Source organism: Bos javanicus, chromosome 29 (genome assembly GCF_032452875.1).
Source record: "Bos javanicus breed banteng chromosome 29, ARS-OSU_banteng_1.0, whole genome shotgun sequence".
Taxonomy (NCBI): domain Eukaryota; kingdom Metazoa; phylum Chordata; class Mammalia; order Artiodactyla; family Bovidae; genus Bos; species Bos javanicus.
Window position 1 is genome coordinate 7,379,413 of NC_083896.1, and position 25,452 is coordinate 7,404,864.

Below are 25,452 nucleotides of genomic sequence, written 5' to 3' on the forward strand. Positions count from 1 at the left end.
GATAGCCATCATTTTGTAGTGACTTTAAATGAAATATAATCTATAAAAATTTTGAATCACTTTGGTATTCACCTGAAACTCATAAAATATTGCAAATCAACTATTTATACAATAAAAAGTAATTTAAAATATTTATATTTTTTTTAAAGCAGCATCAGTACTAGACCATCAGGCACTTTAATAACCCACCTGAGTGGACCTGGTTATACAATAAAAAGTAATTTAAAATATTTATATATTTTTTAAAGCAGCATCAGTACTAGACCATCAGGCACTTTAATAACCCACCTGAGTGGACCTGGGATGTACTGAAAAGGCCTCCTGCTGCTATTTGACCAAAGACAGTTAAAATAGGGCTGAAAGCTCCTCCTCCCACCAGGGTTTTATTAGGGACTAAATGCTTACTAAGAGACGTCCTCTGAGAGAACCGTGTTAGAAGCATGCAGCCACTGCTCTTGTTCCAGCTACTTTAAAAGAGAGGCAAAAGTCCACCATGGGGTTCTTGGAAGGGCTGCTTAGGATTAAACACATGGAATTATTTTCTTCGCCATATATGCATGATGCATATTAACTGGATTTTGTTTATCCATGTTATTTCAACATTCCCTAGGCTTTCAGGCCTCGGTAAGCTCCACTTTATTTGCAAATCCTTCTTTGAGCTTCTTCCCCCATGAGCAACCTTTTCTCTGAATTCCCCTAATACCAACAAGAAAAACTCAGTGCACAAGGACAAATGTCTTTTTTTTTTTTTCACAATAGTTTTCACATGCATATGTTCCTTTCTATCCTCATTTTGGCCGCACCTGTTAGCATCTTCAAACTGTATCCTACCCTCTTAAAACAAGCTCTTAAATCTACCCTGGGCACCACTATTGTTTATGTCACTTTTCTTCTCACTGCCTGAAGGACTAAGTTAAATACTAAATAGGCTTGAATACTTTCCTGAAGTAGGACCAGGACTAGGGACCAGATGAGGAGTACGGTCAACGGATGAAGCTGTGGTGAAGGTTAAAGAAGATTACGGCATGCACGCTTCCTGTGTTCAACTGTTTTAGTTGAGCTCAAGAAAGAAGATCGAATGCATAAAATATTAATGAACAGAAGGGAATACTTACACTTGAAGTTTAACACAGAAAAGCGATGTGTATTTCTTTATATAATCATTTACTAATTGATCAGTCCTGTAGATTACATGGGCATCTAATAACGAGGGGCTTCCCAGGTGGCTCACTGGTATTAAAGAATCCACCTGCCAATGCAGGAGAGTCAGATTCGACCCCTGGGTCAGGAAGATCCCCTGAAGGAGGAAATAGCAACCCACTCCAGTATTCTTGCCTGGAGAATCCCATGGACAGAGGAGCCTGGTGGGCTACAGTTCATGGGGTCACAGAGAGCCAGACATGAGTTGTTGACAAAACAGCAGCAGCAGCAGCAGCATAAAAACCCAGCATTGTAACTAGTGCTCAAAGAAGCTAAGGCCTTTTCTACTTTCCTCCCTTCCCAACATACCATTTTCTCAGAGATTGGTCACAGCTGAAGAGACTGAGCATGCACACACAGTGACAGCACTCTCTGGTCTAATATATCAGACCACCCATCTATCCCAGATGCTATTAATAATAAGCCCAAGGTGGATTACTACTGAGTTATTAAAAGAGAAAAAGAAAGTAGAAGAAAGAAGATTCTTGTAGGTCTGGGATGGCCAAGAATACTTTTTGCAGCAGACAAAAAAATCTAAACACTACCTTCTGATTCCTTAACTTCTTAACTCTATCCCCACACATTCAAACTGGACTACTGGCTATCTCCTGGAAAGGTCTTTGTGGATTCCCAGACTTCCATCACTGCGAACCTTCCTGGAGAGCACTGCCTGGCATTCTCTCTTTGGATCTTGCCATAAGCTACTAATTATTCAAAATCTAGATACAGTCTGCCTCGTGTATGCAGGCAGCATTCCCTGGCCAATCCCCTCCCATGGGAAATGGCTTCTTCCTCCTGTGAGGTTTTGAACCCCTTGTGATTTGTACCCTCTAATAGCTCAGTAAACTGACCACTTGTCCCCACGCTCCACCATCCCTCACTCACCTCATGCTTAGCATCCTTCCTTCTGTCCATCTCCTTCCTCATTTCAAGGTCCTAGGAAAAGAAAAACATCTATCAGAATCCTGTAACTCACAGTGCTAGCCTTCTTCCATAAGTCTGCTCTCTGTTGAATTCAGTTATACCCTCTTTGAGGGAAGTCTCATATCAAGAACTCTCAACTGCAATATAAAAAGCTCAGGTGAATCAAAATCATTGGCAAATGTGTCACAAAGATCTTATTACCAATATTAGTATTTGAAATACCAAAATTTTCAAAACAGTGCAGATTTAAGATTATCCCTGACAGTACACCCCTCTTATTTACTAGTATTTCAAAATAAGTCAGAGAGAAAATAAGTGTACTACAGACACAACACCTGGAGGAGGGCATGGCTACCCACTCCAGCATTCTTGCCTGGAGAATCCCGTGGACAGAGGAGTCTGGAGGGCTACAGGCCATAGGGTCACACAGAGTCCAACACGACTGAACTGACTTAGCATGTATGCATGCATACAGATATAAGCATCTGAATGCAGAGTTCCAAAGAATAGCAAGAAGAGATAAGACAGCATTCCTCAGTGATCAATGCAAAGAAATAGAGGAAAACAACAGAATGGGAAAGACTAGAGATCTCTTCAAGAAAATTAGAGATACCAAGGGAACACTTCATGCAAAGATGGGCTCGATAAAGGACAAAAATGGTATGGACCTAATAGAAGCAGAAGATATTAAGAAGAGGTGGCAAGAATACACAGAAGAACTGTACAAAAAAGATCTTCATGACCAAGATAATCACAATGGTGTGATCACTCACCTAAAGCCAGACATCCTGGAATGTGAAGTCAAGTGGGCCTTAGAAAGCATCACTATGAACAAAGCTAGTGGAGGTGATGGAATTCCAGTTGAGCAATTTCAAATCCTGAAAGATGATGCTGTGAAAGTGCTACACTCAATATGCCAGCAAATTTGGAAAACTCAGCAGTGGCCACAGACTGAAAAAGGTCAGTTTTCATTCCAATCCCAAAGAAAGGCAATGCCAAAGAATGCTCAAACTACCGCACAATTGCACTCATCCCACACGCTAGTAAAGTAATGCTCAAAATTCTCCAAGCCAGGCTTCAGGAATATGTGAACCGTGAACGTTCAGATGTTCAAGCTGGTTTTAGAAAAGGCAAAGGATCCAGAGATCAAATTGCCAACATCCACTGGATAATGGAAAAAGCAAGAGAGTTCCAGAAAAACATCTATTTCTGCTTTATTGACTATGCCAAAGCCTTTGACTGTGTGGATCACAATAAACTGTGGAAAATTCTGAAAGAGATGGGAATACCAGACCACCTGACCTGCCTCTTGGGAAACCTATATGCAGGTCAGGAAGCAACAGTTAGAACTGGACATGGAACAACAGACTGGATCCAAAGAGGAAAGGAAGTACATCAAGGCTGTATATTGTCACCCTGTTTATTTAACTTCTATGCAGAGTACATCATGACAAACGCTGGGCTGGAAGAAGCACAAGCTGGAATCAAGATTGCTGGAAGAAATATCAATAACCTCATATATGCAGATGATACCACCCTTATGACAGAAAGTGAAGAGGAACTAAAAAGCCTCTTGATGAAAGGGAAAGAGGAGAGTGAAAAAGTCGGCTTAAAGCTCAACATTCAGAAAACTAAGATCATGGCATCTGATCCCATCACTTCATGAAAAATAGATGGGGAAACAGTGGAAACAGTGTCAGACTTTATTTTTTGGGCTCCAAAATCACTGCAGATGTTGATTGCAGCCATGAAATTAAAATATGCTTACTCCTTGGAAGGAAAGTGATGACCAACCTAGATAGCATATTCAAAAGCAGAGACATTACTTTGCCAACAAAGGTCCGTCTAGTCAAGGCTATGGTTTTTCCAGTGGTCATGTATGGATGTGAGAGTTGGACTGTGAAGAAGGCTGAGCGCCAAAGAATTGATGCTTTTGAACTGTGGTGTTGGAGAAGACTCTTGAGAGTCCCTTGGACTGCAAGGAGATCCAACCAGTCCATTCTAAAGGAGATCAGTCCTGGGTTTTCATTGGAAGGACTGATGCTAAAGCTGAAACTCCAACACTTTGGCCACCTCATGCAAAGAGTTGACTCATTGGAAAAGACTCTGATGCTGGGAGAGATTGGGGGCAGGAGGAGAAGGGGACGACAGAGGATGAGATGGCTGGATGGCATCACCTACTGGATGGACACGAGTTTGAGTAAACTCCGGGAGCTGGTGACGGACAGGGAGGCCTGGTGTGCTACAATTCACGGGGTTGCAAAGAGTCGGACACGACTGAGTGACTGAACTGAACTGAATGCATACAGAGGACAACTGTCTTTTGTTGAATCACAGCATAAAAAAAAGGCTGATAATATTAACTTGTATGATTGCAAGTTTCAAACTCCTTCATCCTTATCCTTGATCAATACAGGTGCTCAATCAACCTGTGCTATTTGAGTCAGCAACCAAAGAGATATGCAGGGTGTTTTCTTGAAATTGCAAATATGTGAAATGTAAAGAGATATGGGGTAAATAAAAGAGAATATAAATCAATAATTTATCTCCTTAAAAACACATATCATCACCAGATAATATCTGAGGCCACTCTTCCATGGAATAAAGAAAGTTCACTTCAGAAAGCAAATCTGGCAATGTACTGTCATGGAAAATGGAATTGAAAAATCATGACATATTAGTACACATTTTGCCACTTTCTGTGTAACCTTGGGTAGATCACCTAATCTCACTGAGCCTTGATTTTCTTATTTTTGGAAGGAGGATAAAGACTTTGATCCTATCAACTTCTGACAGTCAGTGTTTCTAAAAGTGCTTTATAAAGCACTATGAAAATAGATGTTGTTGCTTTGATTATTATGTCTCTATCAGGTAATTTGGTCCTTGACTTCATTTCAATTTACTCAAGTGTTTTTCTCTATACGTGCATCTCTAATGCATACATCATCCTGGCCATTTAAATTGTTCTTGACAGCAAGCCAGCTATTTACATCCATTTACGCCGTAACTGGGAAAATTTATATAGATGATTCTGCCATTTCCTTATATATTATGGTGCGTTTCTCAGTGTAACTGTCAAAATCAAGATGTCAGGTTTTAGGCAAAGCTCAGAAAGAAATTTTTCCATCTAATTTAGAGTGTCTGAATATAAACAATATCAGATTCCTCAGTATTTTTAAAAAACTGTATTTCCATACTTTGTAATTCAAAACTATTGAAAGCAAAATACTGATTTTTAAAAGTTTAAGAAAATGCTCAGAAAATGGAACTGCAACTGCAAATTTTCTGCTTATAATATTAATGAAATTATTTTATTGATCTGTTGTCTAATGTAACTCTAAAGACATATTTGCTAATGATGTTATACGGTTTTTGTATTTTTTAAATACGTTTTTATATTAGGAAGTTCTTTTTTATATACCTCTCTCTTGGCTACCCCTGAATTCAAAATCACAAACAAGAGAGGTTAGTAATGATAGTTTTTTCATAACAAGAATTTTTGGATTTTCAGAGGATATAGTCAATATTTAATTTTTCTTATGCCCTACAACTGTGCAACTTAGGAAAGTGTTAATAAACCACAGAACAAAGGAGAGGATAAACGCCTAGTTTTTTAAATTTCATAAAGTAGTCTGAGAATTTTAATTGCTTACATGCCATTAATAAAACTAAATGAGTTCTGAGGGGGAAAAAAATCAGACTATTCAACAGCCATTTAAAATGAACACAAAAATTCTAAATTCCATGGACCTTATTGACAGTCAAACTCTCTCTTTATTCACTTTTGCTTCCTAATGATGGCATACCATAGCAGTGTGCTCTAATTCCTGCAGGTTTTGGCAGATGAATCGAGGAATCAGGAGAGGTCATTGAGCTGACATTCAGAGCCTGCCTGAAATGAATAAATTATTCAAGGGTCCCACATGGAAGGGAAGAAGTTGGGAGAACAAACTTTGAGAATAAAAGTAGAAAGGGTCATTTTGGCAGGCCCAGAATGTAAACAAAAAGAAAGCAAACAAAAAATCCAACCCTCTAATATTGGAGAAGGTGATGGCACCCCACTCCAGTACTCTTGCCTGGAAAATCCCACGGGTGGAGGAGCCTGGTAGGCTGCAGTCCATGGGGTCTCTAAGACTCGGCCACGACTGAGCGACTTCACTTTCACTTTTCACTTTCATGCATTGGAGATGGCAATGGCAACCCACTCCAGTGTTCTTGCCTGGAGAATCCCAGGGATGGAGAAGCCTGGTGGGCTGCCGTCTATGGGGTCGCACAGAGTCGGACACAACTGATGTGACTTAGCAGCAGCAGCAATAACATTATTGAAATGTTGAATTTTGCTGTTTTTGTTTTTCCAGAGATAAAGAACAAATCATCATAAAAAAGAGAACATTAGACTACAGACTAGACAGTATTACATATGGCAATAGGGCTAACTGGGGCCTGCAAAGAGCAAGGTCCTTGTTTTCTCTTCTTGTTTTTGGCCAGTGTGTTCTTCCCAAGCAAAACACTGGTTCTGTCTCTCCCTCCAATCCTCCTTCCTCTTCCTCCTTTGTTAATGCCCAAAATATTACCTGAGAAAGTGAAGTGCTATAGACAAGTAAGGAAAAGCTCAGTCCTTTCTCTTACCTCGCGCACTAGGACAAACATATAATCCTGATACTTTATATGTGTGTATATATATATATATGCGTGTGTGTGTGTGTGTGTATATATATATAGTTGTTGTTCAGTCTCCAAGTCATGTCCAACTCTCTGTGACCCCATGAACTGCAATAATATATATACATATATATATAAAATATATCAGCCTAAATACTGTTAATAATAAACAACATTTTACCTCCATTGAGTGGAAGGTTTGATGGTGCTAACCCCTTGCAGAGGTGCTCTGCTTCATAAAGTACCCTAATATGTAGTTACCCTTTTGGTTCCTCCCAGAAATCACATGAGATGAGAAAGTGGTTCTTCTATTTTTTACCACTAAGCAAAGAGGCTCAAAGGTATTAACTGATTTGCCCAACATCAATCAGGGCCAGCTCTTGTAGCCACATTTTGGGTCCCCTACTCATATTGCCTCAATAAGCTTTCATCACTGAGAAGTTTCTCTCAAACAGATACAAGAACGACAAAAACGAAGTCAACACTTCCTTTGTGTATTTCATGACAGATATCCAGATCTGTGTTTTTTACTTCATTTATGAAATAACCTTTTCTCTGTATACACTGAGTACTAATTACACTGAGTTATATAAAAAGATGAATCCATATGACAAAAGAAATAAAATTTCATTAATACTAAATTTTTAAAACTTAATTCTAACAAAAATAATTATGAATGTATGACTTTTTAAGAATAGAAAGGATTTATCCACTCAGTTATGAGCCAAAAAATATTACTGAGCAGGCAATGGAGTGTCCCTAGTGGCTCCATGGTAAAGAATCTGCCTGCTAAGCTGGAGACATGGGTTTAATCCCTGGGTCAGGAAGATCTGCTGGGGAAGCAAATGGTAACCCACTGTAGCATTCTTGCCTGGAGAATTTCATGGACAGAGGAGTCTGGTGGGCTACAGTCCATGGGGTTGCAAAGAGTTGACACAACTTAGTGACTGAACAACAACACCACGCTGGGTATTATGCATATAACAGGAAACAAAGAACCCTCTGTCTCTGTCTTCAAACACTCCATCCCTCAGATGCGATGGACATACCACAGAATTACTCAGTGCCTAAGGCGGGGACTCTAGGAATCCAACCCGGTCAGGGATGGCATCAGGAAAACGTCCTTCAAGAAAAAGCAATTAAGGTAAAGTCCAGAAAAAAAAAAAAAAAAAGGAGCTATTTAGGCAAAAAGGAAGAAAAAGGCAGAGGAGGGAGTGCAAAGGAAAGAGCAGGAAGTAAACTTTGAAAGTAGAATAATGTTGAATCAATTGGAGTAGAGGTGATCACCCAAGGAGACAGCTAGGGTGAGAAAAGGCATGCCGCAGATAAAACCCTATGTAACTCCACAGCTGGGTACAGTCGGTCAGGTTAAGGAGGAACAACCAGAAGTATGTTACAGCATTACCATAAACACTGACTTTGCACTGAATTCTCTCTTCTTCAAGCAGAGCTCAAGACAGCACAGGGAATAGTGGGCCCTCCATATCTCCTGGGCATTGATTCTAGGAGTCCCGATGGAGACCAAAGCCCCAGCTGCTCACACCCCTGACATAAACGGCACAGTAAAATGAATGCAGTTGGCACTCCGTATCCTCAGGTTTCGCATCCACAGATTCAACCAACAGCAGACCTGACTGCTTTGGATTGTAGCCACGGACGGGAAACTGCAGATACAGAGGGCCAACTGTAGATATTATTTTTGTTTCCTGAAACAGCATTCACATAGAATGCAAAAAATAACTCCTTAGATACCTTCTTACTTTCGTTGTTTCCTTTAATCCTTAGAACAGTCTTCACCAAATGAAGTCTATACCACCTGCTTTTTTACTGAGACTTAAGGAGATTATTATTTTGTAAACATCCAGAATGACAGACCCAGACTTAGAACTCTGATTTTAGAATCCTTTGTCCACTGTACTTTCCAGGACACCACACAATGGCCCTGCTGGCTTAAAAATCCTAATCTTCCATCAAACCCTTATTAAGATCTTGCTGTGTGCCAATGAACAAGACAGAACAGGTTCCTATCTTCATGGAAACTATATTCCACTAGTAAACTGACTAATGTTGTAAGGTCAGTTTTCTCTTAATTCCCATGTGCTTTGGAGAAAAAAAAAAAAAATACCCCATGACCCAAGAAAGGCAATGAAGTGTTCAGTTAGGGACTCCATATCTCCAGCATCTCCTGTGTCCATTTCCACTGTTACTTAGATTGCCTGGTGCACTCTCTCCTGTGTGACCACAGGCCCCGCCACTCTGTGAGCAAAGACACAGCCAGGAAAGGTGGCAGTCCCCTGCACAGGCGGCCTGGTGTCTGGCCGATCCTGCCGGCCATGCCAACCATCTCGCTGATCACACTGTTTGCACTGTTCACTGAACCTGTGGTGAGCAAGGCGCGAGCTATGAGGCTGGAAGAAAGCGCGAGGAGCCCTAGGAACTGCAGATACGTTTATTCTCTGGGGGCCGGCACTGCGGCTGTAGCGGCCATGCTGTATTCTCTCCTGGTTGACCCAGTGGACACAGCCCTTCCGCAGCCTCACCAGCTTAACGTAGCCATCAGTTCAGTTCAGTCGCTCAATCATGTCCGACTCTTTGCGACCCCATGAATCCCAGCACGCCAGGCCTCCCTGTCCATCACCAACTCCCAGAGTTCACTCAGACTCACGTCCATCGAGTCAGTGATGCCATCCAGCCATCTCATCCTCTGTCGTCCCCTTCTCCTCCTGCCCCCAATCCCTCCCAGCATCAGAGTCTTTTCCAATGAGTCAACTCTTCGCATGAGGTGGCCAAAGTACTGGAGTTTCAGCTTTAGCATCAGTCCTTCCAAAGAAATCCCAGGGCTGGTCTCCTTTAGAATGGACTGGTTGGATCTCCTTGCAGTCCAAGGGACTCTCAAGAGTCTTCTCCAACACCACAGTTCAAAAGCATCCATTCTTCGGCGCTCAGCCTTCTTCACAGTCCAACTCTCACATCCATACATGACCACTGGAAAAACCATAGCCTTGCCTAGACAGACCTTTGCTGGTAAAGTAATATCTCTGCTTTTGAATATGCTATCTAGGTTGGTCATAACTTTACTTCCAAGGAGTAAGCATCTTTTAATTTCATGGCTGCAGTCACCATCTGCAGTGCAGTGATTTTGGAGCCCCCAAAAATAAATAAAACACGTAGCCATAGCACAGCCCTAATACCACCCCAAGGGCTTTTTAAGGTGGAGCTTATATATACCTTGGGGCTTCCCTGGTGGCTCAGACGGTAAAGCATCTGCCTACAATGCGGGAGACCTGGGTTCAATCCCTGGGTCATGAAGATCCCCTGGAGGAGGAAATAGCAACCCAGTCCAGAATTCTTGCCTGGAAAATCCCATGGACGGAGGAGCCTGGTGGGCTAGAGTCCATGGGGTCGCAAAGAGTCGGACACGACTTCACTTTCACTTTCTATATTCCCACACAACAAAAGCAGCCTGTGGGCAAGCCAGTGCCTCGGGAGGCACATGCACAGTGCCCTAAGTGAGCTCAGCTGTTACATAACGATTATTTACAAAGTGTGGTGAGAGGGCGGGGTGAGAGAGCCTGACCATCCCATCTTGGCTAACTTGCTCTTTCCCGACACTCGTTGGGACCGTTTCCTTCTCACACATTCACCCAAGGGTTTTTCAACCCACTCTCCTGTCTTGGAGCCCGGCTACCTGGGATTCTGATGACTGTCACTGTTAGGGTTACGTTCCATCAAAACCTCTGTGTGCTGGAGGTGAGAGCTTCCCTAGGGTAAAGCTTGGTAGAGTGAATCCAGCTACACTTCTAGCTTCTAGCCTGTGCTTTGTAGCAAAAGTGGCCCCAGCTACCCGAAAGTCTAACTGTCCCTCCAGACTTGTGTTTCTTATCCTGCCTGCAGGAAAGAAACGGGGTTGCTGGCAACCGTGTTCCCAATCAAATCCCATGCATCGTTTGGCCCGTTTCTCCTGTGCCATGCTCCAGAAGTTAGTGGACACTTGGGAAGAAGAAAAGTGATGTGCTGAAAACAAAAAGGGTGGCAGGTCAGGTTAATGCAAAAATGTTAAAAAAAAAAAAAGCACCTGAAACTCTCTGGAAAGTTTACAGGTTAGCAGGATCCCTTCTGTTACTGGGGATGCATAAAACCTCAATAGCTGGAAATAATGTCCATTGGGGCAGGGTGGGGGCGGGGATATCTCATATTCCAGAATTTTGAAGGACACCAAGTGGCAAAATACAGGGTAGATTAAATGGACTGGGATTTCAGTGGAAAGAGCAAAAATAGGAAGACCACACAGTGGAAAGGGACAGATGAAGACATGGGAAGCAGTGTGGCAAAGAGGCAGGAAGCATGCTTGTCATAGGGGCTGTAAAAACAGTGGTTTGTTATCAAGGGACTGGACGTCTCAAGCAACACAGGGTCTCAAAGTTGCAGTCGGCAGTCCCAAGGCAGGTGGGCTCCAAACACAATTTGGTCCCTTGCCTGGCAAAGGCCAGTCAGTCTGCCAGCCAGGAGGTCAAAGGAACAACAGGAACCTAGAGAAAAAGGATACCTTCTTGTTAGAGTTTCTTAGTCTGTGAAACACTGACTGCAGAATCACTTTAGGGAAGCAGAGTGCTTGTCAAATGCATGGATCCATAGAACCCAACCTAGACAATCAGAATCTCTGGGGTCCCCCGTGGGTATATGACAAATACCACAGGTGAGTCCTATATGCTATTAAGTTTAATAACCACCAGCTGAGATAATCAAATTGGGTGGCTAAAGCCTTTGTTTAGACACTGCCTAGTGCTCTCTCTCGGAAAAGGCAATGGCACCCCACTCCAGCACTCTTGCCTGGAAAATGCCATGGACGGAGGAGCCTGGTGGGCTGCAGTCCATTGGGTCGCTAAGAGTCGGACCCGACTGAGAGACTTCACTTTACTTTCACTTTCATGCATTGGAGAAGGAAATAGCAACCCACTCCAGTGTTCTTGCCTAGAGAATCCCAGGGACGGGGGAGCCTGGTGGGCCGCCGTCTATGGGGTCGCACAGAGTCGGACACGACTGAAGCAACTTAGCAGCAGCAGCAGCAGCAGAGCTCTCTCTTGGTCCACAGCACCTAGAACAGAGCTGTCTAGACATAACAGACCCCTAGTTACAGAGCTCTCACATTCCTTCCTGGGGGTAAAACACATCAGGATCTCTCTATGTCACCTCCCTGAAGGTCAGGCCACATCCTCTGAACACAGGTGAACTTCTTGATTGTGTTCTGAGAGGCAGTTGTCTCATTTCTTTAGAGGGAAGAAGGGTACAGGCCGTCTGTCTGTAAGGCTGAAGCATCAACTCATTAGAGGCTTTCTTCACCAGAGGAGATTTCAGTTCCCAGAGGGGAGGCCAGAAAGGACTACTTGGGAAAGAAAGGCGGGAAAAAGACTCTAAGAAACCATGTCAATCAGGCAGTACTCATCAAGACCCTAACTTGAATGTAGTGTGCCAGGTGCCAAGGGCAATAATACTGCAATGCTCCCTGGCAGAATTGTTATTCGACTTTTAGGCCTAAAAATAAATGTGTGAGGAAAGTTTCTAGGAGGTAAAAAAGTTCTAATTATAAATCAGTGTATGTGTTCACTGAATTTGTATTTTCCACCCCATAAGTCAGACTAAGTAAAATCGTGTTCCAAGTCAGGAGTTCTTACAGTAAACCCTAGTTAAATGCACCAACCACTGGCATGCAGAATAAAAACTGAATTGGAACCACTATCTCCTTTCTGGTGACCCCCGACTCCTACCTCTACGGTCCCCTCTGATGATCAGGTTGAGGGGTGCTCCTAGTTTTAACATTTCCTTTCAGAGGCTCCCAACTTTAGGAAGCCCGTGCTGTATACCGGGCACATCTACATACAACCACAATACCGCAAGCCCTTGCTTCTAGGTTTGCAACTTAACCAGCTGCCGCACTCCCGGGTAGGCGGAACTGACATTATTGTTTAGTCGCCAAGTCCTCTTGGATGGGTTTTCCGAGCCGGTGGTCTGCAGCCCGCCAGGCTCCTCGGACCATTTCGTCCTCCAGGGTTCCCATGAACAACCCCTTTAACCTTCCTAGTATCCCCTTCGACATCCTTTCGCGGTAATGATGAACGAACGGAAGGCCAGAGACAAGAAAGCAGCCTTGAACTCAAAGGCAGCAGAAAGCCCGTTCCCAGATCTCTTCCCCTGGTGTCCTTGGATGCCTCCTGTCCCCAGTCCGAGTCCCACAGCCCCCCAGCCCCACCACCACACGGAGGAGCGCGCAGTCACCTCTCGTCTACCTTCTCTCCGCAGCTCCAACGGCAAGTCGGTCACTTGGGCGCAGAACGAGAAGAGCAGCCGCGGGCAGCACCTGTGGCAGAGGCTGTCGGTGCACATCAACAAGAAGGAGAACCCCAACCAGACGGCCGTCATCAAGCCCTTCCCCAAGAGCACGGAGGGTCGCGGCGCGGGGGGCGCGGGCGGCGGCGGGCCCGAGCCCCCGGACACCGGCCCCAAGGCGCGCCCCGCCGCGGCCGAGGCCGAGGAGCGCCTCGCCGTGCCGCGCGCGCCGTCGCCCATCAGCACGCTGAGCCGGCACGCGGGCGGCCACCCCGACGACGAGGACGCGCGCTCGCTGCGCTCGGAGCCCGCGGCGCGCAGCAGCTCGTCGCAGGGCTCGCTGCTGGAGCAGATCAGCAGCGTGGTGACCCGCTTCACGGCCAACATCAGCGAGCTCAACTCCATGATGCTGGCCTCTCCGGGGGTGCCCGGCGCGGGCGCCGCGCTCTGCTCGGCCTACCTGATCCCCACGGAGATGCAGCTGCCCGCCGCCGTGATGACCACGTTCGCGGAGATCCAGCCGCCGCCCGCCGCCGAGGGCCCGGGCGGCGCGGCCCCGCCGGCGGAGGGCGCCGCCCGGGAGCCTTCCCCCTCGGCGGCGGCGGCCGGGCCCGAGGCTGCGGCCGGCAAGGCGGACCTGGAGGAGCTGGTGGCGCTCACACCGCCATCCCCCTTCAGGGACTCGGTGGACTCCGGGAGCACCACCCCCAACTCGCCCGTGTCCGAGTCGGCCCTGTGTATCCCGTCGTCTCCCAAGTACGACACGCTTATCATCAGAGATTACACCCAGAGCTCCTCGTCCTTGTGAATGTCCTTGGAAACCACGCTGGGGTCCCCCCCGCCCCAAGGAGCCGAGACCCTCCGGTGTCCCCACAGACAGCAAGGACAGGCCTGGGCGCCTGCTTAAGACCCCGAGGTGGAAGACATCGCGTACACCCGCAGCGGAAACAAGGGATCAAGAGTGCTATCTACCATCCACCGACGAAGACACCAACCACAAATCTTTCGGCAGATTTTCTTCTAGTGGCCTTAGAAAATATGGGCTTTTACGAAACACCGCTTCTACTTTTGAGGGCTCACGAGGAGTCTGTTGAACCAGTTACATCCCAAGTGCTTTGCTCTAGGGAAACAAGGAGTGTGAAACAGCAAAACGGAGGGTTGAAAAGACATAGTTAATAAGCTACTGTAAAAAAAAAAATTTTTTTTGTTTACTTTAATTCTTTTCCCAGAAGATTCTTTGATTCACCAAACATGAATGTACATTTTCTAACAAACTCAAAATCTGGGACCAAAATATCAACCTTTCTCTTCCTCTTTTTTTTTTTTTTTTCCCTTTTTCTTTCCTTTAAAGACCTTGGAAAGCAGACTTGGGCCCAGTATTTGCTGAGGCGTTGATATGATTGTGTCCCATGGGCAACACGCAACTGTGTGATGAGGGCCACGCTGATGTATGTAGGGCTTTTACCAGACACTTTCCAATTTGGTTGTGACCTCCTCTTCCAAAAGCCTGCATCCTGGATTCCACCTAGTTATTTCAGTTCACCTCCATTAACCAAGAAAACCAGTGGAGATTTCTTGACTATTTCACCATGTTGCCAATCAATACTGGAGTAGCAAAAAATATTTTCTGGAATACTGTTTTGTAATTCCCTCACTGGGGTGCGTTGTGTAGCTGGAAATTCTCTTTCTAATAATAATAATTCTTGAGCTCCAGCTTGGCTATCTCTTTCATGAAATGTGGCCACTCATTATGAATGCATTGCCAGCTAAAATATTTAAAATATGCATTTGGGCTTCTTCATTCATTTCTTTTGAGAACCTGACGCACAAAGAGCTCCTCTGTTCTTTTCAAGTCCCACCACTGGAAGAATGGTCTGTAGACCCAATGAAGACACTGTCGTGATTGGAGGGACTGTTCAAAAAATTAACATGATCTTAATACACTGGAGACTTTAAAACTGTCAAGTCGGCTTAGCAGAGATTTAGCTATGCCAGTGAGCAGTGATTTTAACTTTTCTCGGCTGCTTAAACAGGGCAGCTATGAACTATGACACATGTAGATTTTTCAAAGCAATACAGAAAACTAAAACAGAGGAACCTTAACAGATACAAACCACACAATCTTTCTTAGCCATTCCAAAAAGAGGCAAAGCAATTATTAATATTTTCCTTTTTAAGATAATTATGAATATAATTTTGTGCACTTCATACTGTCACTTTTTAAAAACTGCAGAAAAGAGATTTAAAGTTCTAATAGACATATCTGTGCTTTGATAGGCTCCTATAGATAGAATTCAGCTCAAGACCTGCATCCGCTGTCATTTCTTTCTTCCTCCCATTACAGCTATCCTCAGGTGCCAAATGTTTTTGATTTTTAAATAAGGATAGTAATAAAAGGAGGAGGTATCCTATAAATTTAAAGTCCAGTTGACCCAGCCTTATACTAAAGATAGCCTTATGAGAAAGATTTGCTGTAAGGCAGAAGTATATTTTTAGCAGAGAGAAAAATAAATAAAAACCTTTTTCCTTTTGCTCAATATCCTTATTTGGTATTTTTTATTTCACATCTACTTAAAAGAAGGAATTGAGAAATGAAAATATATCTATTACCATAATTTATCATTCTCTACTTTTAAACGTTATAATACACTGTTTTACCTTTCCTGATAACTATCCTCATAGTAAATTATATTAAATCAAATCTCCCAATATAAAACATTAAAAGCTAACATTAATTTACTAAAATAGAAATTTTTAAAAAATCAAACCTCCCGTGCAAATTTGAAAATAGCATCGTTGGAGCCCCTTGATCCCAAATATTATGAGACTCTTGAAACAGTCAATCTAGCTAAGTTTTGTGGTTTCATTGAAAGCAAATGTCTGCGTCTACTTGAAAAACAAATGTATATATTTTGAAGTAAATATTAATATCCCTGGATTCTCATCAAAGGGGTGGCATTCACCTGGGGGTTCCTGTCTTGATTTCTTAGGCATGGAAACCTTCCTAAGTATGCTCTATCTAAGTTTTTAAATTTGTTTCAAAGAACCATTATGTTGGTTTCCACTGTATTCTCAAATGCAAGTTTCACTGTGTTGACCAACAGGAAAACATTTTTAAAACTTTCTCCATGATCAAATTCCTTTTCTATTTTTTTAGTGACATATTTCCTTTAAAAGTATACTACCATATGAGAAAATTCATTAGAAATTAAAATTTAATGTGAATAAATTGCCATCATATAATTCTATGTGAATTAATAGTCAACATAAGAAAAATAATTTATCTAATTAGAGGAGAACAAGAGGTATTTTTCTGTGTATTTATATAACCCTTTGCCACTTCATTCAGTACATTGTATAATATATAATATTATTGGTAATGCATTCTTGGGATCTTTTATTTTGGAATGATACTAACTCTGTCTCTTTGCCAATTCTAATACCAGGTTCCAAGTTAAATCTACAGTACAAAAGAGAACTGAATATTCATTCTAGGGCTAGGATATGAACTTCACAATTCATTTGAGTACCTATTTTCATTGAATTTCCTAGAAAACAATCTGTTCCTGGTGCCCAGTGATAATTGAGGTGGGACCAGCATGACTCAAGGGAAGGGGAAAGTGCAGTGAAACGCTGAGCTTCAGAAGAGCGACCCTAAAGGACAGTTTGGTCCCGGGATTAAAAAGAGAAGACCTGGTTCGATCAAGTTGTACGGACGATCTGAGCAATCCACCCATTCTCTATTGTGGGAAGTGGTGGGGACCGCCTGAGAAGACCGTGTCTGCACCGCGAAGAAGCAGAACCACCTCTCTGGGTTAGGGGTGGGGAACGGAAAGGGAGTGTGGAAAGGAGAACATGTGAGATTTGACTGAAGCAAAGAGAAAAAAGCAGACCCCTGAATGTGCTAATCCTTGTTAGTAACAGTCTTTCCCAAGTTTCTGCTGTTACCAGCATGTGATCAGAAAGACTAGGAACTATTTCTGACTGTCAATGAATTGTATAATTCTGTGCAGTTCTGTGACTTCCAAACCAGGAATAAACTCTTTAAAAAAAATTTTTTCCTGTGCTAGTCTCCCAGCAAAATGTATGTGTTTCGGAGACTTCAAAGGTTATTACCTGAGTTCACATTTAGCCACAGCTTATTAATAACCCTCAAGCTGTCAGAATCTCTATAGTTACCATTTACAATTTTATACTGTGAAAAATATACAGATCAGTGAAAACTGAAAGATAAGTTGGAATTCACTTTAAAGAGGGCCTGAAGCCTGAGAGATGCTCTACTATCTGTTGAAGAATGAGGCATGTATGAAATAGTTGGCCGAATTTCACTGATCTTCCCAATGTGAACAAATATACTATGTATATTGTGTGTATTTCTAGAATTCAATGGCAGCTGCTGGTGGTGTTGTAATTAGAAATCTATATAGAATATAGATGTTTTAGAGAGATGGTGCCAATCCTAAAAGATTTGTGTGGGCTACAAGTGCTTGTACTTACTTTTTTCTGCACTTTAACTGATTTGGTTTTAAGATGGTGTGCGTGTATGTTTTTCTTTTATTTTTTTCTGTTGTTGCAGCTTGTGCTATTAAAATGATAGAGAATGTTAAATTATTTTGATGTGAATTGCAAATGATTTTTTCATAAAGTTTAACATTTCTATCAGCATTGTTTTGCTTTGTACTTGTATAAATGTGTTTTATTTTAGTACTTTAAAATATACTTGCCTGTTTCTCAGTTGTCTAACTCATGTTAGAGCTGGTATTTGTGAAGTCAGTTACTTTTTGAAAAATATTAAAAAAGAAACTATGACATGACTTTAAGATTCTTCCCCTTAAATGTTTAGATTGTTGTCTTAATAGTGTTTTCTGTGACCCAAAAAGCCATACTATTAATTCACCTTAAATTCTGAACAATCTGTACGTTCGAGTTGTGGGGTTTACAAAGCAGCCTGTGGACAATAGATTAAAATATAAATGTAAACTAAGCGCAAAACAACCAGAGATGCTGTCCCCAAAGGCACCTGCAAATACCTTTCAAGACATAAATAAATACTTATATTAAAACAAGGAAGCATGTAGGGAATAAGTCTTGTGTGTGTCTGAAAATACCAATACAAATTATAGGTGTAGTTCCACAGTTATCTGTGTTGATAGAAGATCACAAAAATAATATAGATTATGTGTGTGTGTATATATACATATATGTGTCTGCGTATGTATACAGACTTACACACATCAACATAGATATTTTACCTTAGAATCTATATAGTTTTGTATGTGTATGCTTATGTGTGTATGTATGGGCACATCTATATAATTTTTCTGGAAAAAATTACTTATTAACTCACTTTTTGCTTTGATAGATTCTTAAGCAAATTTACACTCCCTGAACACAAATTAGCTAAAACCTAAAAGCATAATGTAGACTAGATGAATGATGTATGGAAAAGAAAAACAATGTAAATTTTTTAAATATATCTTCTTTCTACTCCCCTATATTATTTGTACACATTTAATATGTATATACACATTTATTCTTATACGTATATAAGTGGATACAAAGTATGTCTGAACTTACAAAAGAAAACCTTTTTTTGTCAGACTCTCTAATTCAGTCTCTTCTAAGTAATCCAAATGGGCATATGTTTATGTGAACTTAAGGTTAATATGAAATACCTGGACTACATACAGAAAATTATCTCCTAAAGATCAAAAGAGTTTTGTAAGACTCCATAGAATCACAGGAGGTCAGATAAAACCAGATGATGCAGTAGAAACAGCATTAAATAGGATTAAAAGTCACTCCCTATTGCCCTGTCCCATATGATCTTGGATGAATAACCTTGACATCTATAAAACTCAGTTCATTTTTATTTAAATGCAGACATGAGTAACAATAACCTGTGAGATTTATTTTATTTCCAGCATTCCTGGTATGTGGTAAATACTTAATAGGTGATAGCTATCAATGGCAACATAGTATTTTTTATATAGTTAATATCCAGCAGGCAGCTTAGATATATTAAGTCCAATATTACTTGTGGAGTGGTAACAAATTCTTGTCCAACATAAGGCATATATCATTGCGGGGGAAAGCCTATGGAGGTTGGAACTGTCCATATAGTATGACTTAGTAAAGTGATCTTAAGCACCACAGAAAGAACGTTTTTCTTCTGTTATAGTCTATGCTGAATGCTAACCAGTTTGGGGGTATAGTATGTAAATGATCAGTTTGTAAAAATTAACAGTTCTCAAACATTTTCTTTTTTATGGTGGCTAGCTAGATAGGTAGGTGCGTGCTAAGTCACCTCATTCATGTCCAGCTCATTGTGACTCTATGGACCTTAGCCTGTCAGGCTCTTCTGTCCATGGGATTCTCCAGGCAAGAATACTGAAGTGAGGTGCTATGCCCTCCTCCAGGGAATCTTCCTGATCGAGGGTTCGAACTGGTATCTCCCACTGCTCCTCCACTGCAGGCGGATTCTTTATTGCTGAGCCACTAGGGAAGCCCCAGATAGGTAGGTAAATAGGATTATATTAATGAAATTGTCCCCTTAAAAACACAGTAATTTCATTTTTTTTTCTCAAAGTATTTTGAAATATGAAATCAGTTACTACATTATTTTTTAAGAATAATTTCAATAGATAAGTTTTAAGAAGAGAACTTCAGACTCAGGTTTCCTGGCCATGTTTAGACACCTAAACAAAAAGTATTATGGGAAAACTTGGCTGAACCTCCACAAGAATAAATATTTTAAATTAGCTTTAACTCCAGACCAAACACACTTATTTTTGTCATGACATGTCAGTCTTTTTGTATGAACATTTATACAAATATATGGTATATAGACCAGACACATTTGGTTTATGTATATATAACTTGTATTTTGTCTCATTGACATAAAGCAAAGCCTTACATAACTAGCATGTTTCTGTAACAGGATAGATATTATATAATAAATTTATTTCTGTAACAGGATAGATATTATGTAATAAATTTATGAATTATATGTCCATGAAAATTATAATTTAATATATAAATTGGCTTTTCTGAACTGCTAAATGGTAATAGTTTTTAGAGTTTTAAATGTTTGGAAATCATAACAACTCCAAGTTTAATGGCTGCCTTTACCTCAGAATTTGCCACTCTTCTTTAAATATGCTAATACGCATTAACCTTGGAAGTATTTTTACTTTTATTTTTTTATGAGTAGTCTTCTCAGAGTAGAACTTCATAGAATGAATTTCAAAAATGCTATGATATAAAATTTATAATTTGTAGACAACTTTTTCTTTCAATCTTGAAAATTAATTGCAATTTCCATGATGCTCTCTTAAGGATTTCAGAGAAGAAAACATAGAGTCTATCATCACTTTCAGAGCCATTCTACTGAATCATGGAATGCCTTTCTTCATTTTATTATCCTCTTTCCTCCTGTCTTCTGATTTCTCAGAGCTCGACCAGCACTTTAACTTACTCCCAGCAGTCAAACAGAAGATTTTCTTTTTCTTTTTCAATCAACATGTTGGATGGTTTCCTTAACTCTGCCAGCCTCAGATGAAGCTATACATGAAATAGTAGCAGTAGTAGATGTTAAGTAGCCAGTGAACTATATTCCAAGAGCAGTAAAAGGCTATGGGAGTATTATCCAGAACTTATTTTGGAAACTCTTATCACATGTTTTCTAATTTACCTAAGTAATCAAAATTACATGGCCACATCTAACACATGTACCATACTGATGTGATCCTACTCCAGCATGTTAAAAGCCGTGATTTCCACCTTTCACTTCCCTGTATGCTGGGGTACTTTCTGTCATGCACTTTCTCTCTCTAAAGAGCTCAAGTCATATCACTAGTCCTGCTACATTCACCCCGCTCTTCAAGGAGGCATGAAACACTCTAAATGTATACAGAGAGAAAAGGGCTTCTTCTGGGATTGCAAATACCCACTCTAATAATCCAGGACAATCAGCAAAAAAATCAGGGGACTATCCTGACTAGTTCTATTCAGTCACTATGAGAGCAAGAACACTTATACTTTGCATAGTAACAAAACCCCCCAAATTTAATTTTAAGAAATAAGAGAAGGCTGCGATATAACCATTTCTAACTGATAAAGTGGTGGTCAGGAATCCAAGAAAAATGCAAGTAAGAATGATTAGGCTAATAAATAGATAAAAAGTCTGAATAAATAGGAAACTGAGAGGCCCTAAGAAATAATGCAGTTGTGTTAGTGATGTTATTTGCTGAAGCAACACCATCAGCTAACCTAGCTCTGGTATATGCAAAACACTGGGGAAGGTGAGTGCAAGATAAACAAAAGTAGGTGTAGGAATATTGACGTCTGGCAAGAAGTAACACAAATTAAAATGTATTAAAATGGCCAATTTTAAATTGGTGAACAACATATAGTGCATGAACCAATATGTGCTTTAAAATATGGGTTTAAAATATACAAAGTAAAGACTAATAGAAACATACACACACACATACAAATTCCACAGTCACAAAGAACCTCTTTAATATACTTAAAACACAAATACATTAAGAAGTCAAAAAAAAACCAAAATTTAAAGGAATCAAGTAACAAAACAATGAATAATGAAATTTATTTAGAGCTTTATAGGTATTAAAAAGAGAATAGACATTGTTTTCATGAGAGTTTCATGAAACATTCATAAACATTAACCTTGAATTTGACCACAAAAAAGACCTTAACACATTCCAAAAGGTAAAAATCATATAGACTACATTCACCAACTTAAAGTCAAAATTTTTAATTTAAAAAAAAAAGTGATACCCCTCCAAAAAAACTTGGGATCTCTCTTCTAAGAGCGTTTTTGGTTAAAGAGAAAAACTTAACTATATCTTACCTAGAAATGAAGTTATTGAAAACCCTGCACACAGTACTCTAAAGAAAATGTTTTACTCTAAATGTATACATTAAAAAATTAACTAAAAATAAATTAACTAGACATTCAGTTGAAGAAGTTGAAAAATAATCAATAAAAAAACAAAGAAAATACAAAAAACATTGAATAAATTGGAATTAATACAAGAAAACAAACATCTAACAAAAAATTTTAAGTGATCATTAAAACCAAAGTCTTTTAACTTGTAAAGACCAACACATTGATGAACATCTGTCAAGCTTAATCTAGTAAAAAAGAAACCACAATTACTATTGTGAGAAAAGAGATATAGCTAAACATTAGAGAAGATATGCAAAAGAAAACACTAGGTAAAACTTTGTTTTCAATTAATAAATTTTAAAATATAGATGAAATAATATTCTAGGAAAATATAAATTATCAAATTGAAACAAAAACAAGTAGAAAATGCAGATAAACCAATATTGATAGAATATCATGAAAAGGAATTTGAAAATATTTAACTCTAAGTGTAATAAGCTTAAACATTTTAGTTTCATCATGATATAGAATACGGATACATGGAAATATCTATAGCTCATTTTATGAGGCTTTTATAACTTCGGTACACAAATCAGATAAGCAAGGACATAGAGTTATAAACTATTCCCATAAACATCAGTTTTAGAATCCCATATAAACTATTCATACATCAAATTTTGAAATTTAATAAACTAATAACACTTCATGACAGTTTACACTAGGATTTTAAATGTTGTTCAATATTAGGAAATCAATTATTATAGCTTGCTACATTAAAATGTAATTATCTAGTAGATAAGATAGAAACATTTGATCAAGTAAACAATTTCTGATTAAAATAAAACAACTAAAAATAAAAGGAAATTTTTGTAAGATGAAAAATTTCTATTATAAACCTATGGCAAACATAATACTGACAGAAAAATATCAGAATTCCCATTAAATCAGGAATGAAAGATGTATTCCATATATCCACAATTCTAAACTGAAAATGAAATTTTTCAGTTCTTCTCAGCACATTTTCTGAAAATTAAATAATGTGCAAGCATTTATTGTACCCAGACAGTGGCCTTTCTTGGGACAACCATTTATACCTGTACTGTTCTGGCAAACCAGAACACAGACCCATTCTAAATCACTAGTATTTAATATGGTATTTGATGTTCTAGATAAAACTCTAAGTCAAGAAAAAGAAAGTAGATATCACTGGGCTTCCCTGGTGGCTCAGAAGTAAAGAATCTGCCTGCAGTGCAGGAGACCTGGGTTTGATCCCTGGGTTGAGAAGATCACCTGGAGGAGGAAATGGCAACCCCCTCTAGAACTCTTGCCTAGAGAATCCCATCGACAGAGGAGCCTGGCGGGCTGCAGTCCGTGGGGTCACAGAGTCAGACACGCCTGAAGTGATGCAGCAGCAGAAGCAGATATTAATACTTAGAAGAAAGAAATAAATCTACTATCAGCAGATTCATTAACCTATAGAATCTAAAATAATCAAAAGATGAAATATTAAAAGATTAAGATTAAGAAAATTATTAAAGCTTTCCTGGTGGCTCAGTGGTAAAGAATCTGCTTGCCATTGCATGACACATGGGTTCAATCCTTGATCTGGGAAGTTCCCACGTGCAGTGGAGCAAATGAGCTTGCGCGCCACAGCTACTGAGCCTGTGCCCTAGAGCCAGGGAGCCACAGCTACGGAGCCCACGTGCAGCAACTACTGAAGCCTGAGTGCCCCAGAGCGCATGCTCTGCAGCAAGAGGCGCCATCACCATGAGAAACCTGTGCACCGCAACTGGAGAGTTACTCCTACTCGCTGCAACTAGAGAAAAGGGTGCAGCAATGAAGATCCAGCACAACTAAAAATAAGTAAATAAATGAAATCATACAAAATAGAATAAAAATAAAAGTCAATGTAATGATATGAAAGGGCAAAAGGAACAATAACTAGATGAGCTATATGACTTTGAGCAAGCATATTCTTGTCATGGGTTGTTCATGAGCATCATAAGATCTGCTAAAGTAATAGGAAAACTTAAAGATATAAACAATGATCTTTTAATTGTCAAAAATACGGTAAAGTGTGCTTGATGAAAAGGAAGCAAAGGGGAAGAATGTCGATGAAAGCAGTGTCTCGGAACACTTCCCTAAGAGATTTCCAAATAGAATTTTAAAGAGTCAGCACCTGCTAACCAGATAGATACAAGCAAGGAAAACAGGCACAGGAAACAGCCTGTCCACGGAGACAAGAAAGTGCATAGAGTGTTCAGGGAAGTAGCATTAGTTTAGTAATTAGAGCTCCTTGGGAGGATTAAATGAGATCAAGTACATGAAGTATGCAGTGCTGGGCACGCGGAGTATGCTCCTTCAATGCTAGCTGCTTTAATAGTACTACTAGTCATTGTAGGAATGGCAGTGCTAGATGTCTAGATCTCACAGAATACTATATAAAATCTAAAATACATGTAATCATTCAGTTCAGTCCAATCGCTCAGTCGTATCCAACTCTTGCGACCCCATGGACTGCAGCACACCAGGCCTCCCTGTCCATCACCAACTCCCAGAGTTTACTCAAACTCGTGTCCATTGAGTCTATTGAGTAATCATGCATCTTTGTAAAACTGGTTATTCTACTTTTATTCCTGCATATATATGCATCTTTTTCTAACAACACAACTAAATTCAACCATTCAGAGCTCAGAAGGATCCTAATCACCCGTGATCACGTGTGTACACAATTGTTTGCTGTAGCAAATACCAGAACTATAATAAATTCAAGAAAGAAATTGATATTGATATTTACAATCAAATTTGATGAAATGAAAGATGAAATTAGTAAATCACCTATGGTTAGTAATTAATAAAAAATAAATAAATAATACTCAATAATAACAAAAATGCAGAGAATATAACAAAGGCATGCCATATTTAAAACTGGGGAGAAAAAAAAAAGAAAGGATTTAGAAATATACAAATAACATTGTGTATAACTTTGGTCAAACACCTTCTTCAGTTCTGAAGCCTCCTGCAGTCACTTAAGCCTCTTTTTATAGATCTTCTTTCTTCCATAAGCTGCAACAGCTGTTTAAGCTCAACATTTCCAAGATTTTCAAAGTTACTCTATAGGCTTTATGCCATTGTAAGCATCCATTTTAATTTCTCTGTCTCTTTTTTTTATTGTGGTAATAACACCATGAAACCTACCCTCTTAAAAGTATTTTAAGTGTGCATTACAGTATTGTTAACTGTAGGCAACATTTATGTAGAGCAGATCTCTAGAATTTATTCGTCATGCATAACTGAAGCTTCTTCACAGGAAACAACCAATGCAGAGGACACTACTATCTGGATTTCACCAAAGGTAGGCCAGGTAGAGAGTCACGGAATTCAAACAAAAGCCCTGGCAGCCTCACCATGACATAGTCTAACTAAAA

At 40.2% G+C, this 25,452-nt stretch overlaps 1 protein-coding gene across 2 annotated transcripts in view; it reads left to right on the forward strand.

Annotated features, from left to right (window-relative positions):
* GRM5 (glutamate metabotropic receptor 5) overlaps positions 1 to 17,924 on the forward strand; it is a 650,668-nt gene extending 632,744 nt beyond the window's left edge. For both annotated transcript variants that reach the window (XM_061406016.1, XM_061406017.1), the window contains one exon: positions 13,084 to 17,924. In XM_061406016.1, coding sequence (XP_061262000.1) covers positions 13,084 to 13,918 — 835 coding nt within the window. In that variant the 3' untranslated portion in view covers positions 13,919 to 17,924. The remainder of the gene's footprint in view (positions 1 to 13,083) is intronic.
* The last annotated feature ends 7,528 nt before the right edge of the window (positions 17,925 to 25,452 follow it).